The 18,157-nt window shown below is 41.5% G+C and overlaps 1 protein-coding gene across 10 annotated transcripts in view; it reads left to right on the top strand.

Annotated features, from left to right (window-relative positions):
- Positions 1-18,157, top strand: part of LDB2 (LIM domain binding 2) — a 228,100-nt gene that overhangs the window by 177,553 nt on the left and 32,390 nt on the right. For all 10 annotated transcript variants that reach the window (XM_068402761.1, XM_068402759.1, XM_068402762.1 and 7 more), the window contains one exon: positions 2,231-2,314. In XM_068402761.1, coding sequence (XP_068258862.1) covers positions 2,231-2,314 — 84 coding nt within the window. The remainder of the gene's footprint in view (positions 1-2,230; positions 2,315-18,157) is intronic.

Genomic DNA, 18,157 nt, shown 5'->3' with positions numbered 1-18,157 from the left:
AATAAGTAATTACCATAAATTTACCTAGAAACCTTTAGAATTTTAATCTGGATCTTCTTTTTTTTTCACATTTCAAGATTCTTCTTTTGTAATTGAATGAAAACATACACAGTAGAATATTAAAATATTAAATATTACAGAATCACAGAATCAATCAGGTTGGAAGAGATCTCTGGGATCGAGTCCAACCGTTGTCCTGACACCACCATGTCAACTAGACCATGGCACTAAGTGCCATGTCCAGTCTTTTCTTAAACACATCCAGAGATGGTGACTCCACCACCTCCCTGGGCAGCCCATTCCAATGTCTAATGACCCTTTCTGTGAAGAAATGCTTCCTAATGTCCAACCTGAACCTCCCCTGGCAAAGCTTGAGGCTATGTCCTCTTGTCCTATTGCTAGTTGCCCGGGAGAAGAGGCCAACTCCCACTTCACTACAGCCTCCCTTCAGGTAGTTGTAGACCGCAATGAGGTCACCTCTGAGCCTCCTCTTCTCCAGGCTAAACAACCCCAGCTCCCTCAGCCGTTCCTCGTAGGTCAGACCCTCCAGACCCTTCAGCAGCTTGGTCGCCCTCCTCTGGACTCGCTCCAACACCTCAACATCTTTCTTGAAGTGCGGGGCCCAAAACTGGACGCAGTACTCAAGGTATGGCCTCACCAGTGCCGAGTAGAGAGGGACGATCACTTCCCTAGACCGGCTGGCTACACTGTTCCTAATAGAGGCCAGGATGCCATTGGCCTTCTTGGCCACCTGGGCACACTGCTGGCTCATGTTTAGCCAGCTGTTGATCAGCACCCCCAGGTCTCTTTCCACTGGGCTGCTTTCTAACCACTCTTCCCCCAGCCTGTAGCGCTGCATGGGGTTGTTGTGGCCGAAGTGTAAGACCCGGCACTTGTTCTTGTTGAACCTCATGCCGTTGGTCTCGGCCCATCTATCTAACCTGTCCAGATCCCTCTGTAGGGCCTTCCTACCCTCCAGCAGATCGACATTCCCACCCAGCTTGGTGTCATCTGCAAATTTACTGAGGGTGCACTCAATCCCTACGTCTAGATCATCTATAAAGATATTGAACAGATAGATTATTAAGATTAGATTATTAAGATATTCTACAGGTTGAAGTCAATATATTATAGGGTACATCGTTGCAGAGAAACAAAGGACAGAGTCTTATTGTCACTTTTGGTTGTACACTGTAGAATCATTCTTACTAGTAGTGCTCCATATAAAAAATTAATTGCAGGACTATGGTTTTATAGAGGGTAAGAACACAGGCCCAAATATATGGCTGTATTTTGACATTGAGTTACTTAGTTATCCATAGATAAAGATATATTCTTAGTGAGGAATTTTAAATAGCTTAAGAAGTCTTGACTTTTTTGAAAATGCTATTACAGGCCTGAAGAAAATACCTTTGAAAACCTGCCCCACCATTTCTGTCACAAGGTTATCTTTTATTTTAGAGGGTTGGTCTTCTGAACTCTTCAACAGTATCCCATTAAGGGACAACGAGGATGGCCAAGAGCAACGTTATGCATTTAGGGGGCTGCTGCAATTCAAAGAGAGTAGAAGCAGGTTAGCCAGCAACCAGCAGGTATTAATTTTAGTAATGAGATTGATCTCATTTTAAAGAGGAAGCTGGTCTCACGGGTAAAGCTCCTGGCTAGAGTCAGAAAAGGACTGTACTTGCATTTTTTGTGTTTAATTCTGAGACAATAGCTTAGACCTGAAGGGTTCTTGCAGCCTGCGCTTGATGCCACTTACATGATCAGCTCTGCTGAAGGTGCCCTGATGAGTTCTGTGTGCTTCAGTTTCTTGTGCATAAAAAGAAAGCCATACCTTCTTTATTCCTGCCTTTATCTGCTCAGTCTCCTGGGACTCCCAGCCAACAAATGGAAGGCTCAAAGTGTACTGTGATCTCTCAGGAAGCTCTTTGGTGGGGCCCTGCTCGCTTGCACCCCTGACCAGACCTCCTAGGTCTATCTTTTGAATGAGCAGAGACAGAAGGAAGATACTGGAAAACAGTATTTATTCTGCTCCAGTTCCAAAGGTTTTACATTTTCCTATAAAAGCTTAATTCTGTAGCTTATTACATAAATTTAGCATCAATGTGTAATTTTTCCATAGGAGTAGCACCTCTCTGCAGAGCACCCTCCCTGCACTCCACCAAACACACAGAGAAAAATAAATAGGCAAAAAGCAAAGTGAAAATTCTTTTTTTCCTTTGTTTAGGCACAAGACCCTCAGGTGCTGGAGCAGCTGTCCAAAAACATCACTCGAATGGGTCTGACAAACTTCACCCTCAACTACCTCAGGGTAAGCATACCATAGCTGATGATTATTGTGAGCATTTTTTAAGTTACTGTTAGCTCTGAGTCAAGGTAATGAAAGCAGAGCCTGTGTCGGTCAGGTAAGAAATAGACCCTACTCTTAATGAGGATGAAGGAAAATCACAAAGACAGTAATAAAGATGTAGCTGCTAACAATGTGCCATTAAAAAGGACAAGCATTTCATCATGGAGTTGAAGCAATGTGTGAGTAGCCCCTGTTTTTAGTGGTCTTTCTTCTCAGTTTTGAATAATGGGTTTATTTTTTGTAAGCAAGAAGTTCCCCACCATTTTTACTCTCTGCTTCACGTTCCTGAGAAAATGGCAGCTCGTTCTTGTTAAGAGCTGCCTGTCTTCTCCAGCCCTTCGACCTCCCCACCTCTCCCAGGCAGAGACAGGGCTGAGTGAAAGCTCAGCTCCAGCCCTGTTTGCAGCAGTCCCTCAAAGCAGTCCTCACTTCACTTGCCTCTGGGAGCCTGAGCTCCCTCCTCAGCCTTGCACTGAATCGAGTGTGTTTTTTATGATTAAATAATGCATTTGTTCCCATTGCTTTTTGACCCTTGAAGTGCATTCAAAGTTTGGAAGTTTATTTTTATTTTTGAAAGTATTCCCTGGTGTGGGCTTACAATGCATACACTGAAATACAGGTTTGTAGAGTTCATATTTCAAGGTTAAAGTTCAGATTTTTCTTCTGAAAAATGAGGCAAATTACTCAACGATACACCAAGCTAAGCTCGCCAAGAACATCTGATTTTATTCCTTTTAATTGTGTGAGTAATTAATCAAGATGCTTTTTTTAAGATAACAAGAATACTAGAAAATGCAGTTATTTTCAGCCTAATGTAGAGCTGTACCTGAAAGTCTATATTTTAGCTGCACTTCATTCAGGTCTGTGAACCTTGTAACACCTTCCCTATGGGTGGAGTCCTACCCCTAGAGTGTTTTGAACCCCAAAGGGAACAGTGTGCAGGACTGAGATGTGTGGTGAGATCTCTCTCACTGTATTCCCACAGCTTATATGGTAAGCCATTGCTGATTGTTGCTTATGTGATGTTAGCGTAAAAGTTACTGTTCAAATTATAGTCTGAGTTGTGCAGGGCAGGTCTGCTGTAGTGTAATGAGCACAGATCATGGCAATATCTCTATTCCTACTGTCTTTGAAAAACCAGCTTCATGAAACCTAATTTGAGGCCCTAAACCACATGGCACAGCCCTTGTAATGGTAAAAAAAAACATCTGAAGCAAAATGTTCTTTTACCTACTTAGTCACTATTTCTGAAAGGTGTCACATATTTTTAATTTCCACTCAGCTGAGGGTGGTTGTGGTGAAAGTCGTTTTCTTGAGGAAAAAGGTAGACCTTATATTGATTCTGCTAGGAACTAATGCATTAACTTCGCTGCATCTGATGCAGAAAAAAAAATCAGGACCTGAAGTTTGTTTCCTTCTGTGGCTCTATGTCTCCTCTGCAAGTAATCTAATACTGGTCTTATCAGTAGCTCATTACACAACTGAAAGAAGAATATGGCATAAAACCTCAGAGGAATAATACATTGTATTAGAATTTTTCCATGTATATATACAAGAATAATATATGTATGTTGTGTGTATTATATTCTCAGAGTTAGTTTAGTCTCTAGTTTGGTACAGAGAGCAACCGTTGCCCTTTGGTCACATCCTTATAGCCACATTGTCATTGTCTTGTGGTGAGGCATCCCAGAGCACGTTCTCCAGCAATCCCCACTGGGGATTCCTTCTCTGTCATGCCAAGTTTTGCATTACATCCTCATGGCAAACTGGGCAGCAAGCAGCAGGTTTAGGTAAGCTATTTCCATATTTTCTTTCTGAATTTTCCTGTGGCACAAGCCATTGCCCTTCTTTTGAGGTCTGAATCCTCTTAGCACAACCGGACGCACTGGCAAGCACTTGGGCTGGCCCACGCCAGCCACAGCACTCAGTACCCAGCGTCCGCGAGGCTCGGAGGGCCACGCTGAGTTTGCAGCGCTCTCTATCACCAACCCCTTCCAGGTCCTTTGTGGCATATTCTGTGATTGCTGAATGTGGCAATGCAAATGAGAAAGGCAGGGTCGCTGTTGGGACGCAGCTGGCATCAGGCACTCATGCTGCTCCCCCCGTCAGCATCAAAAAACAGAAAGAAAGGAAGAGGGGGAGGGAGAAAAAAAATCCTCAGAAAAAGAAAACTGGGATCAAGATAAGCACTAGGGAGATGAGCAGTGAAGTGGAAGGGGATGAAAAGATGAAGTCTTGCTTTTTTTCTTCTTCCAGACTAGTTTTGTTAGCTTAACAGACAACATTAGGTCTCTGGGTGCAAAGCTTTCTCTGGCTCCCGCTGTGGTGATTCCAAGAGGAAATCTCTTTTTTTCCCCCAAGCCAATCTTTGCGTCTCTCTTTCTTGTGCTGAGGAATTGATCATTCTGCTCTTTTTTCAGATGTTCATCTCTCATCATGGGAGCTCGTATTAGACGATATATTTCCATTTTGATTTACTTCTTTGCCAATTACTTTCTTCTGTTAATTTTAACATGAAAATCTTTTCTGAACTTGGGATTGTAAAATCATGCACTAAAAAAAATGTGGTAAATGCAATTAGGTTTAAGGGGTTTTGTTGTATCGTTGGGGTTTTTTTAAGTCAGCATTTTATGCTATTTTATTCAGTCTTCCTGGTGTTTAGTAATTAGCGCTGTTACATGATTTTGAATAAGGATTGGAAACTAAGCATAAAAATTATTTTAAATTTTTTTTCTGCTGCACACAGCAAAGGCTTGTGGTATTCTCATAAGTGAAAACTTCACTGATGGGCAGAATTAATCATTTTTATTCTCCAACATGCACACAGCAGCAAGCTGTGCTGCAATCTCTTTAAAAGCAGGATTTAAACCTGAATTTCAGATAGTTGTGATATAAAGGTATAGCCTGGATTTTTTACACTCTAGACATCACAAAATGCTAAATCATTGCTAGTTGGGATAATTGCAGTTGCTGGCACGTAAACCTCCGTTCCAGAGTGCCACATGTCTGTAGAGCCACAGCTTTGGATGCGTGCCCTGGTTTGTCTTCATCCACTCCGACTAAAGCTGTCCAGCATAGATGAACATTGATTCTTTAACTCATATTTAATACAAATTTAAAATATATCTTCTTGGAACCTTGAATGAAATGTTTTGTCCTGTGTCATCTGCCAAATGCTCTTTCTCCTTGTTTTCTCTGGCTCTGTATAAAACCATAGGCTTCCTTTCTTTCTAGTTACTAGTTTGTTTTGTTCCAGCATAATTGATTACCTCATCAATGGGGTCAGCATACTTTGCTGTAGCTGCTGACTAGGAATTGAATAGGCTGTCTCAGAAATAATGAGCAAAACCTTGTAGGTTTTAAATTAATATCAAGCTTTTTAAAATGTAATTTCTCATCAAGTCATCAAGTAGTAGATATTACAAACTATCAGATAATAAGGCCAAGACCTATATCCTAGTCTCAGTCAGCACAAGTCCAGGAACAAACAGGAGACCTGTACAGAGTTTGAAGATGGACGTAACACTCAGAAGAACAGTTTCTACCAAGCTACAATAATTTAGTCCCCACACATTACCTTCTTATTTTTTTCTATGTAATCTTCTAGTTCCTCAGCTATTTCATTTAGATCTTCAATGCATAATGGATTTGAATGTACTCTAAAACTAGGAGCTTTGTACCGGCGGCGCTATTCACAATTTGGAGCTCAAATGTTTCTTGCTGCCTTCTATAAAATGATGTATTTTCTCAAAATTTCTGACGTTATAAAAAAGCCAGCCCCTACTGTCAATTAGGCAGGACTGCCTGGCCTTAGCCTTGAAATATAGTTGTGTCTTGCCCAGCTGATTTTCAAAATTTGTCTCTGTTTTCTTGTACTGGCTGGGTTGGAGTGATTTCTTAGAGCTCTTCCCCAGGTGTAGCCATTGCATCCTCCCCACGCTGTGGTCTGCTCTGGTAGCCAGTTTACTGGTATTAATGGAGCCAAATCTGTATCTGCCCTTTGCAAAGCTGCGTGGCAGAGCCCTCCCACTCTGCGTCAGGAGAGGTATCTAGGCAGGGGAATGCACACTCCCATTTCCCCTTACATCCTGTATGACTATATTAACCAAGGCTTATCTGAGCTACAAATTATCCAATTTATTTGTTTTCTGTATAAACCAATAATGAACTGTTACTATTGCAACACAGAGGACAATATTTTCTGAATCCCCACTTTCACTAATTTAATTCCTCACTAGACACTTTTGGATTTCTTCTGCTAGGAGGATAACATGAAGTATTTAATGGGGCACAATTTTCTAAAGGCAATACTTACATTGCAGTCAAAAGCCATTTGTATGTATACCTATTGTGTATGCAAAATTTTCTTTTGCACATGCAAAATAGACACGCATGCAACAGCTTCCTTTAATGTGCAGGTAGTTTGCTTTTCTAAATATGGTTTCATGCATGGAAAGGATATGAACTCAAATCATTTGGGAGCTAGTTTGTTCCTAATATGTAACAGTTTGTGGCAGCTACGTGGTCAACATTTTACAGATGTTTCTGTATCTTCAGTGAAGAAGGGAGAAAGATTACACGCAAGCATGTTAAGGATGCAAAGTCAGGTTCTCAGGGAAAAGAAACGCTATATTTATAGTCACCCATGCAACGTGAATTCGTTTCCCTTTGTGAGTTAAATTGCGTTATCATCTTCTAACTACGTCATCATGCGTTGTGTTTCCCACAGTATCCCTGATGCATGCAGCGCATAGGACAACTAGCCCTCACTCAGTAGCAAGTGCTATGGTGCTGCTCATGTCCTCGTAGGCGTTTCTACAGCGTCATTCTAGTATCTCAGCTGCAAATGTTGGCGGTTGCATAGCACATACCAGATGAAGAGGCATCGTCGTTCCCAGTGTGCACATGTGGCATTGAGGCACACAGATGAGCACCGGGGCACTCAGAGGGGTCAGCTTAATGGAAGGTGGCCATTTGGATTTTGCAGAGCACTTGGAATTTCATCTCATGCCATGTGTGAATAACAAATCTATTGCCAGTGGATGCAGTCTGTTGTCGGGCTAACTGTATAGTTGAAAAAGGAGCAGACGGTGTTTCTGAGAACACACTGGTGAAAATGCTTTTCCATGACTTAGTACCACAGTAGAGCTCAAGGGCAGGGGCAGTTCGTTATAGCAGCACTGGGTTACTCTAAGCTCATCCTTTCTTGTTCTGCAGTTCCCTGTTTCATGCTTCTGCCACATTTCCATGTCTTCAGTAGATCGCAATGAAGCCCTACGCACAGCAACTTCATTTACTTTGTGCTGTGCACTGAATGGGGGGTGCTAGGGAAACAAAGTATGTGATCATATAGCTGTATCCGAATGGATATAAATAAGAAGATCCATTAAGGTTTCACAAGCACTCACAGAACCACAGAATGTTAGGGATTGGAAGGGACCTCGAAAGATCATCTAGTCCAATCCCCCTGCCAGAGCAGGATTACCTAGATCATATCAAACAGGAACGCGTCCAGGCGGGTTTTGAATGTCTCCAGAGAAGGAGACTCCACAACCTCTCTGGACAGCCTGTTCCAGTGTTCGGTCACCCTCACTGTAAAGAAGTTTTTCCTCATATTTATGTGGAACCTCCTGTGTTCCAGCTTGCACCCATTGCCCCTTGTCCTGTCAAGGGATGTCACTGAGAAGAGCCTGGCTCCATCCTCATGACACTTGCCCTTTACATATTTATAAACATTAATGAGGTCACCCCTCAGTCTCCTCTTCTCCAAGCTAAAGAGACCCAGCTCCCTCAGCCTCTCCTCATAACGCAGATGTTCCACTCCCTTAATCATCTTCATGGCTCTGCGCTGGACTCTCTCTAGCAATTCCCTGTCCTTCTTGAACTGAGGGGCCCAGAACTGGACACAATATTCCAGATGCGGCCTCACCAGGGCAGAGTAGAGGGGGAGGAGAACCTCTCTTGACCTACTAACCACACCCCTTCTAATACACCCCAGGATGCCATTGGCCTTCTTGGCCACAAGGGCACATTGCTGGCTCATGGTCATCCTGCTGTCCACTAGGACCCCCAGGTCGCTTTCCCCTACGCTGGCCTCCAACAGGTCTGTCCCCAACTTGTACTCACATGGGGTTGTTCTTGCCCAGATGCAGGACTCTACACTTGCCCTTGTTATATTTCATTAAGTTTCTCCCCGCCCAACTCTCCAGCCTGTCCAAGTCTCTCTGAATGGCTGCGCAGCCTTCTGGTGTGTCAGCCACTCCTCCCAGTTTTGTGTCATCAGCGAACTTGCTGACAGTGCACTCTATTCCCTCATCCAAGTCATTAATGAATATACTGAATAGTACTGGTCCCAGTACCGACCCTTGAGGGTCTCCGCTAGATACAGGCCTCCAGCTGGACTCAGTCCCATTGACCACCACCCTCTGGCTTCTTTCCTTCAGCCAGTTCACAATCCACCTCACTACCCGATCATCCAGACCACACTTCCTCAGTTTAGCTGCGAGGATGCTGTGGGAGACTGTGTCAAACGCTTTACTGAAATCGAGATAGACCACATCCACAGCTTTACCATCATCTATCCACCGGGTTATGTCCTCATAAAAGGCTATCAAGTTGGTTAAGCATGACTTCCCCTTGGTGAAGCCATGCTGAGTGCCCCTAATGATCCCCCTATCCTTGATGTGCCTGGAGACAGCACCAAGGACAAGTTGTTCCATTACCTTTCCGGGGATGGAGGTGAGGCTGACCGGTCTATAGTTACCCGGGTCCTCCTTCTTGCCCTTTTTGAAGACTGGAGTGACATTTGCTTTCCTCCAGTCCTCAGGCACCTCTCCCGTTGCCCACGACTTAGCAAAGATGATGGAGAGTGGCCTAGCAATGACTTCTGCCAGCTCTCTCAGCACCCGCGGGTGCATCCCATCAGGGCCCATGGATTTATGGACATCCAGATTGCTTAATTGGTCCCTGACCCAGCCCTCATCAACCAAGACAGACTCCTCCTCTATCCTGACTTCCATTGGGGCCTCAGGGGTCCGGGGCTCCTCAGGACAGCCTCCAGCAGTATAGACAGAGGCAAAGAAGGCATTCAGTAACTCTGCCTTCTTTTTATCCTCTGTCTCCAGGGCCCCCACCTCATTCATCAGTGGGCCTACATTGCCTCTAGTGTTGGTTTTACCTGCAATGTATTTGAAGAAGCCCTTTCTCTTGTCCTTGACCTCTCAAAGGAGGGGGTTTGGATCATTTAATAATTCTGGAGCTTTTCCTATGAAAGCTGTCAAAATTTAAAGAATACTCGGAACTGGAGATGCTGAAAGCAGACACAACATTTTGTAGACTTTATTCCTTTAAATGATGAAATTTTTCAGCCTAAATCAATTCAGCTTGGGGCAGCTCTCCCCAGGAAAATGCAGTCAAAATCAGAGGGTTCTCACAGAAGGATTCAGATGACTATAACTGGCTATCCGCAATCTATCTGTGCCAACGATAATTAGCTGATTCTGCCAAGTTTTTCTGGTAATGTAATTTCTTAGCATTTATTTTAGTAATAATCACAGTGGTTTCTGTTCCTCTCTTTTATGCATCTAATGCTTTATAGACAGTGTTATATATTACTTTCAGAATAATAAATGAGAAGAAATGTGTTCTTTGCAACAGCTCATACAGTCAAATGTTAGCTTTTCACTTTTTTAATAAAGACACAACATCACAGAATAGTTATATCAAGAGTTATTCCATCACAAACAGGAGAGATCACAGAAAACAATACAGCAAAATGTTTGAAAAAGAAGTGGTCAGGATGGAGTGGGTGGGACAAGGGAGCAGGGATGGGAGAGTTGCAGAAAATAGGCCAGGTAGAGAATGAAGCAAGAGAGACAGGACATGAGTTGGAAAGATAACATTCGTATTGATAACAATAACAGTGGTGCGCTTTTTGTCCATTGATCTCTAAGCATTTTATTAAAACAAATGCAGTGTTTTATAGATGGGAAAATTGTGGCACATGGGAAGCAAAAAAAAGACAGAACAAATCTGACAGCATTTAAAAAAAAAAAAAAGATGGTAATTTTAAACCAGACTTTGCGGAGTAGAGTGAGCTGGTGGCCACTTCTGCTTCTTGTGGCTCAGGAAAAGATTTTAGTGTCTGTGGATAGCAGGAAGTTCAGAACTCAGTGAAAAGTGGGGAATGGGAACAGAGAGTAAGTGATTAAAGAATAAATTGGGATTTTAGCAGAAATGGCAAATTTTACCGGTATTCTGGAGACGGTAATGGCCAGTCTTCACACGAAGGGCACTATGAGGCCCATGAGTATCAGTTAAGGAGAAAGATATATTGTGTATGAACTCAAGCCAGCTACCGTGCCCACTGGACATGCAGACCATATGACCTTTGAAACAAAATTAAGGTCTGGACTAATGAGAATGGAAGGATGATAATCAGCGATGTGAGTCCTTGAAGCATCCATGAGTAAGAAATCAGAATGAACTTAAGTTGGAGCAGTGTGAAAATAAAAAAGTCAGAAGGGTAAATGGGAGAAAAAGAAAGACAAAGACAAAGCACTAGCCATATAAAAACAAGCTGCAAGATTTGAACTAATAAAGTTATTTCAGAAAAGAAAAAAGATTAAGGAAAAAAGTCCAAGAATACAGCCACAGGCTCTGTTTTTAGAAGACCAAATTAAAGCTTGGACTAGTATGCAGTGCAGTCATAAATAATAATAACTATTAATTAAGTTTAGGAATGAGAGCTGCAGAGGTATTATTTGTGTGAAGACCCGAAAACTCCAAAACCAGCTTCTTGTTCAAAGCAATGAAAACAGCAAAAATTTTAATTAGTTGTTTAATATTGAATATCTATGGGCGTTTGGTGCAAATTGTTATGCAGGGAGGGGGGGAGGGGTGCGTGCTCAAAAGAGGTCAAGAAATAGGCTTTAATGCAAAACTGGTCCCTCAAATCTTTGTTCTCGGAAGCAGTTATTGTAGAACCTGAAGTATTCATTGTGGAAAGCTTATGGCAGCCCTGTGGTCTGCTCTTGATTTGGAAAGTGAATCCTATACTGCCGCCCTCATGTTTTAAATCTTCAAAAAGATTATTTCATGAGTCTGTTTATTGTGATATCGCAAGCAACTAGGTCATATAACCTTCTAAAATAATTTTCTAGGCATAGTTAACTGTACTGGTTAGCCTGCTTGTCCCTTCCCCTTCCTCTGCCACTGTTCCTATAGGTAAAACAGCATTACTGCTTACCTGTCTGTGCTGGAGAGATCTTCTTTGATGCATCTCAAGATCAAATTTGGCTTTTCCATGTCTACATATGTTGGAGGTTTGCTCTGGGCTCTTGAGTTTGATCCTATTTCTAGGATGTTTGTGAAAAGCTCTTGTCTTTCTCGTGTGATGCCCTGACTTGTCTGTGTGGAGAATGCCTCCCCACTTTGTGTCATTCAGTCTGTCCGTATACTCCCACTTTTTTCTGCTGTATTCTTGCCATTTTGTATTCACAACAGAAATCCTAAAAACCAAAACCTGACACTAAACAGTAAAACAGAGTGAGCATTTCAAAAGTGAATAATAGTCTTGTGTTTCTGTGGGTTTTAGAGACCGGCACACACAAAGCTAAATTTGTCTTCCAGAAACCTCCCTTGTAGTGGTGCAAGCACTGTCAGAGGTGGGTCAGGAGACTGATCTGATGAAAAAACTAATCTAGTCCTTTCCACCCAAATGATGACCATCCTTAATAGCTCCCTGAGTGCTACTTGTGCTAGGCAGGGAAGAGGGCATCAGTATGGATTCTTATCAGCTGGGATCTGTCGTGAAGCTGGACCTCATCACCAAATTTGCCAGCACTGAAAGGAGAAGACAAGAAAGTGCTGGGGAATCCTACAGATCCTCAGCTGTAAATTTCCCTTTCTTACTTCTGGATCTGAGAACATTATAGCAGTTGTGTCTGACCTATTATGGCCTCACACTTCTATAAATGTGTTCACTTCAGTAGAGTGACTACTGACTTTCAACGGTACAATTTAGAGCAGACTGTTGCTCATACCAGATTACCATAATTTACAAAACTTGAATTGAAAACAAAATAAGCAGAAAGAGCAAAGGTTGATTTATTGCACTGGTTCTGAGTGAAAAACAAAATTCTATCTATATATATGTATATATAGATATAAATGAAACACATTTTTATAGGTTCCCTATGAACCATACTGTTTAGTAATTTACCAATTAATTGCAAATATTCTCCATTTGTACTAACCTATTAGAAAACTTTGGTAAACTTTTTTGTTGCTGTATGTACACATATATGAATATCAGTGCCTATCTGGTGGTCATTAATGTGCAAATCTGTGCATTGCTTTTGATTTGTAAGCCTACCTTCTGTTCATGTTAAAGGAAATATCAACAGGTGGATCAAATTAATAAACAGAAGCCCAGGATTTTGTGTTTACCTTATCTAAGGTAGAGCCATAGGATGTAATGTGGAGAATCTACAGGCAGTGCTGACGAGCAGAGGTGCTGAACCAGACCTGTACTGATGCATACATGAGGCTTGTGAGCAGAGTGGAGGCAGAAGACATTATCAAAATAACACAGGTTTCCATCCGAATTGTGTCATTTCTGGTACTGTGTTCCACGCAGTGAGAAAACTGTGCTATATTGAATATTCCTCCCTACCCCAAATCACTTCCTTAATCCTCTGCTTTGTTACCTTTTCCAGTCAGTGTAGCTGCCTCACCATTACTTCATAATAAGGCAGTTTGTTAATCAAAGATCCAGTTCAACATCCATTAAAGTCAATGGGTATATCTCCTTTGATCCAAATGTCATCTCATTGTTTTTCATTTATTCAGAGGTCTTTTATAGCCATAAAATCCAATTTATTGAAATTAATTTCTCCATTCCCTTGGGCATTTTTAGCCAGGAGAATGCCATGCTTCATGAACAACAACAACAACCACCAGTTATTTTTATCGCTTGTTTTTTTGTTGTTTTGTTTTGGAGTTTTGTGACAAAAGAAAATTAACTTGATTTAGCCTCAGATTATAGTTCTTAGGTGAGCCCAAAGGAACAAATATCAACTTGGGGATCTGATTTGAAGAAAGGGTTTAGGAATGGGAAAGAATGAAGAAATATAAAAGAATAGTACTTTCATAGCAAGACAGAGAATTTTCTCATTTTATTAATCATTGAGGCAAAACTTAGAGCTGATTTAATTAAAGGTCTGTGCACCATTTCTACCCAAGATAAGATGATTTTACTAAAGTAAGTGTGAAGCACATGAAAAAAAGCCCACAGCTGTATTCCCTAGTCTAGATTTCCTAGCATCTCATTTATAAAGCAGGATTGGACTCAGCCATGCTGGATCAAAACCTCCAAGGAAAACAAGCACTGTCTAAACAAACTGATGCTGGTGATTAGGCAGAGATCACAGTACTCTCCAGAGCAGACCTTGTCTCTGGTGCTTCGCTGCACCAGCTTCACCAGGAGTATTACCACTCTGTATACCACAATGTAGTGTAGATCCCAAGTCTACAAGAAGGCAGAGCTTTCTTTCTAGAGACTTTCCAGTCAAAGTAATGAAATCTAAAATGGAATAATCTTCTGATAGTGATATGCAAAGGAAGGAAGTAAAGTTTCAGTCTTCTAAACTCCACACCAGACTTTTCCACTGATTAGCTTTTGACAAGATGTATTAGAGCTACGGTGTCATTTGAAATATTATAGTCTATTTTAATAGCAAATCTCTGTCTTTTATAACTCTCCAAATATCGTGGTGGTATTTCAGTGTATCCTTGGGTGCCTTACTGATTTTCTTTCCCAGTATGTGAGATGAAATGTTGAGCCACGCAAAGGAAAGAATATCATATATTCTATTGCTAAGTGCCCTTGAACAATGTAATTATTAAAATGAATTAATTTTATGAAAATAATTGCAATAAGAAACAGAACATGAAATACAGCTTGCTCATTATGATAGCTAACAGTGTAAGGAGAATGAAAAATGATTCAGTACAAAATGTATATTCTTGGAGTCTTTCAATGTTATCACCAAAATCGTATTCATTACACTTTTGTTTCTTTTGTGCACCTTCTTGCTGGCTAATTGTATCTTGAAGACCATCTGGTCTCTTTATTTCTCAGCTTCTTCAAATTATTTCTAGTTCTGTATAGGGATAGGTTGTTTCCTATAGTCTTATTTTAATATTTAGATTCCTACTGTGGGCCACTTTGCTACCTAAAGCAAGCTTCCTGTTGCTATAATAAATGATAAGGAAAAATTCTGCTTTCAATTACACAAGTATACAAAGTGGAATAACATCTCAGGAAGCAGTGGCCTTTCTCCAGAGTGACGTAAGTCGGTGCAGAGCTTCTCCTGTGGTATTTATATATTTCATTACCTTTAGCAATACAAGGTACGAATACTATCAGATTAATCAGTGAACTTCACAGTAGCAAAGGACATGTGGACACTGTCATATTCTGACCTCCAAGGCTCGCTTCCAAGCTTCTGCCCATCAGCCCCGTTCTGCTGAGACCACAGGGAGCAGCCACGCACTGCTCGAGACTCTTCGGAGTACAAACCCAGTTTGGAGGGAAAAGGCTGCCTCCCTTCTAGGCAAAAAAAAAAAAAAGGACCACAAAAGCTTCAAGAGCTTTCTTTTTCTTTTTCACTGACTACTGCAGCAGAGATTAGAAATACATGAAGCAAGAGGAAAAGCAGCAGAAACAAAATTTACCCACATAAGCCAAAGCACTGTAGCCCCCCAGGGGGGCTTGAGAGGGATGCTCTCTATGAAGATTCTCTCACTTCTCTGCTTACACTGTCCTCCCATGTTTCTTGCACCAAATTCTGCTAAAGACCATTTCCTTGAAGAGGATAGAAAAGTAGAGAAATCATAGGAAGGGTCAAAATATAAAATAAAATACTTTTTTAACACTGATTGCTTTGGAGTGATATTTTAGGCTTTTTTCTCTCCATTTCCTCTAAGTGAAATTAAAGACGAGAGCAGCCTTTTTCATCACCTGCTATGAAGGGAGTTATTGGTCCTTGATGATGCCTTGTTTAAATGGAAGTTGTGGCTGCTTTTTACTTCTTGAGATGAATGTATCATGCCAGCTTTTACCCCTAATTTATATTCTCACACAAACCTAAAGGGAGCTTGCATTTTTAACTTCCAGTGTTTGATTTCATTGTTCAAAGTTTTGTTCTTTTATAGTTTCTTTCTGGATGAGAATTAGATTAGAAAGAACTTCAGGGGATATCAACTGCAAGAGGGTTGTTGACTTCAGTGGAATTATACTGAGTTACAAAAAAATCATGTGTAATCATGGAAGGTGATGCATATAAAGGTGAAAACAACCATTTTTCATCACAATCTAGCTTAAAGATGATCTGTGCCTTGGGAATAAGGCAATATGGGCAGTTTTTCTTCTCATTAGCTACTTTATTCGTATCTGCAGGGGCTGTCAGAAACATGCATTTAATACCACTTAACTCTCTGTGTTTTAATAAATAAGGCTGTATGAATCTATAGAATATCATAGAAATTGTGATTGTGCAGAAAACGCCTTTGGTGATGAGCAATTCAACCTCCCGCTTGGGAGCACTCAAAAGAATTAAACAAAACCCAGAAGGGATTAATCTGTGATGACTTTTTTGATTTTTGCTTATCACATATATATTTTTATATGAATATAAAATTCTGTGTTTTCCCCAGTTTTAGTTGGAAAAAAACCCCCCTATATTAGTTGGCAATTTTAGGCAGTGTGTTACTGAGGCAATGGGAGAGTCCAGGGAGGGCATCTGTGGTTGGTTATCAGTATTAAACACCTTGAATGAATTGCATAGCATCAGGAAAACCAGATGACTTCAGCTGTCCAAAAAGTACAAGAAAATGCATTGCCTGCAGGCTCTTGTGGCTATTATAAAATATAAATAATTATGAAGAGGGGAAAAAAGTTCATCCACGTACATTTACTAAAGTATATGTCTATGACATCATTGAAAACGTGCCAGAAAGTTCTAGCATAGTAAAGCTGTTTCCTATAATGAATTTTGTTATGCCTTCTCACATTTTCTGTGGACTCTGAAAATCTAGATCTACCAGCACTCCCGTCATCATAGTATCTGATCTTTTTGCAAATCTAAATTTTTCATTCTAGCAATATTGTTATAAAAGCCATTACACCCATTGCACAGGTGAGGAGTCTTAGGATGCTCAGAAGGACATAAAGCCACAGTCAGACTTAGGGGCTTCACTGCAGCCTTCAACTAGAGGCTTATCTTTGACTGGAGTTCATTGCTTGGGACACCACAGGCATCTGTGCCATGCCAATTTCATCCAGCCATTCTTTTTTTTATTATTTTTACAGCACAGCACTGGAGGTGGTAAGTGATGCCTGGCTTTATCTGGTATTCCAGAACCCTTGCCCAGAAATCTTGACGTATGGGTCAATGTCCTCCTTAACCTGAGGGAGTTCAAAGCCTCATGTGTGATACACTGTGAACAGGCTAAAAAAATAGTGTGTGCTGTGAGCAACCTATTGAAGCTGGGCCACAATGCAACCAGGAGGGCATGGCTCCCTGGGTCAGAAGGGAGAGTATAAAAAGGAGCCAGATTGTCTCAGCTGATAGGGAGCGTGGCTGACAAGAATGAGGACTTCTATGCCTCAGTCTTTGCTCTCAAGATTCATTTTTTTATTGAAGAGCCACTGAACAGCAGGTTGGTGTGAAAGTGCTGGTCGTTGCTCTTCTATGTACTCAACTTGTACTTCTATATACTTAAGCTGTCCAGGTCTGTCAGACTTAGCGCTCATTTGTCTATTCAAGACCCTCAGGTATGTTCCATCCTTGTATATTAAACAGCATCCAGCGATGTTCTTAGGTACCTGAACGCAATGTCTATACCCTTTTAGAGCTGCCCCTGGCCTGCTTTGCAGACTCAAATCATTCCTGGGCACAGTTCAGGAGCTGATGTGATATAGAGTCCATCACTGGCAGGCAATTTGTATGTGGTCTCCTGTTTTGGTGCATGAAAACGCTGAACATTATGAGGGTGGGCCGTTCCCTGCTGGGTGGCCTCACTGACAGAGAACAGTGCTGGCACATGTAGTTTACTAGGGTTGCTATAGCTTCAGGGAGCTTAAGCACACTATTTTGTGAGTTCTGAACTGTTTTGAGTATGTGCCAGGCTCACCTCAACCAAGGCAGGTGAAACACAGGTGCCTCAGCAGGACTTTTATGGCTCATATTCTTGGAGTTGAATGCTTAAATGTAGGTACTTTTGGATCCTTTTTTTTTCTGATGTTGCATTTAGTGGTACGACCATGGTCACAGACCAAGCATGAGCTTGAAGACCAGCTCTCCTAATTTTTTGCCTGATATTGTTACCACCGTTTCATTCCTTTTTTCTATATTAACAGAAATACATGCTTGTGTGTACCTATTCTTTGAGTTACAGGAAAATGCTACTATTCTCCTCCATACTGGGATCACAGTTGGTAGTAACAACTTGCTCTGTCAGCTAGCAGGAGAAATGGCAGTCTGTTTTTACTCCCCTCCCATATACACTTCAAGTAGCAACAGAAATACCTTTACTTGCCACTCTGGAAGAGGCCAGCTGCCTAGACTCTAGGCAGGCATGTAACGGCCAAGCATCAAAGCACCCAAGTGGTACATAACACAACATGTTCCAGGATGTGAGGACAGCTCCTGAATGCTGTGGAGAACCTGTAACACTTGGAAGTGTGTGTCTGGGTCCACAAAATGGGACTAAAATCTGAAAAAAATGCCAGCTCCTTCT

The sequence above is a fragment of the Nyctibius grandis genome, chromosome 6 (assembly GCF_013368605.1).
Source record: "Nyctibius grandis isolate bNycGra1 chromosome 6, bNycGra1.pri, whole genome shotgun sequence".
Taxonomy (NCBI): domain Eukaryota; kingdom Metazoa; phylum Chordata; class Aves; order Nyctibiiformes; family Nyctibiidae; genus Nyctibius; species Nyctibius grandis.
Note: the sequence above shows the minus strand (reverse complement) of the source record. Positions and strands in the feature narration are given on the sequence as shown.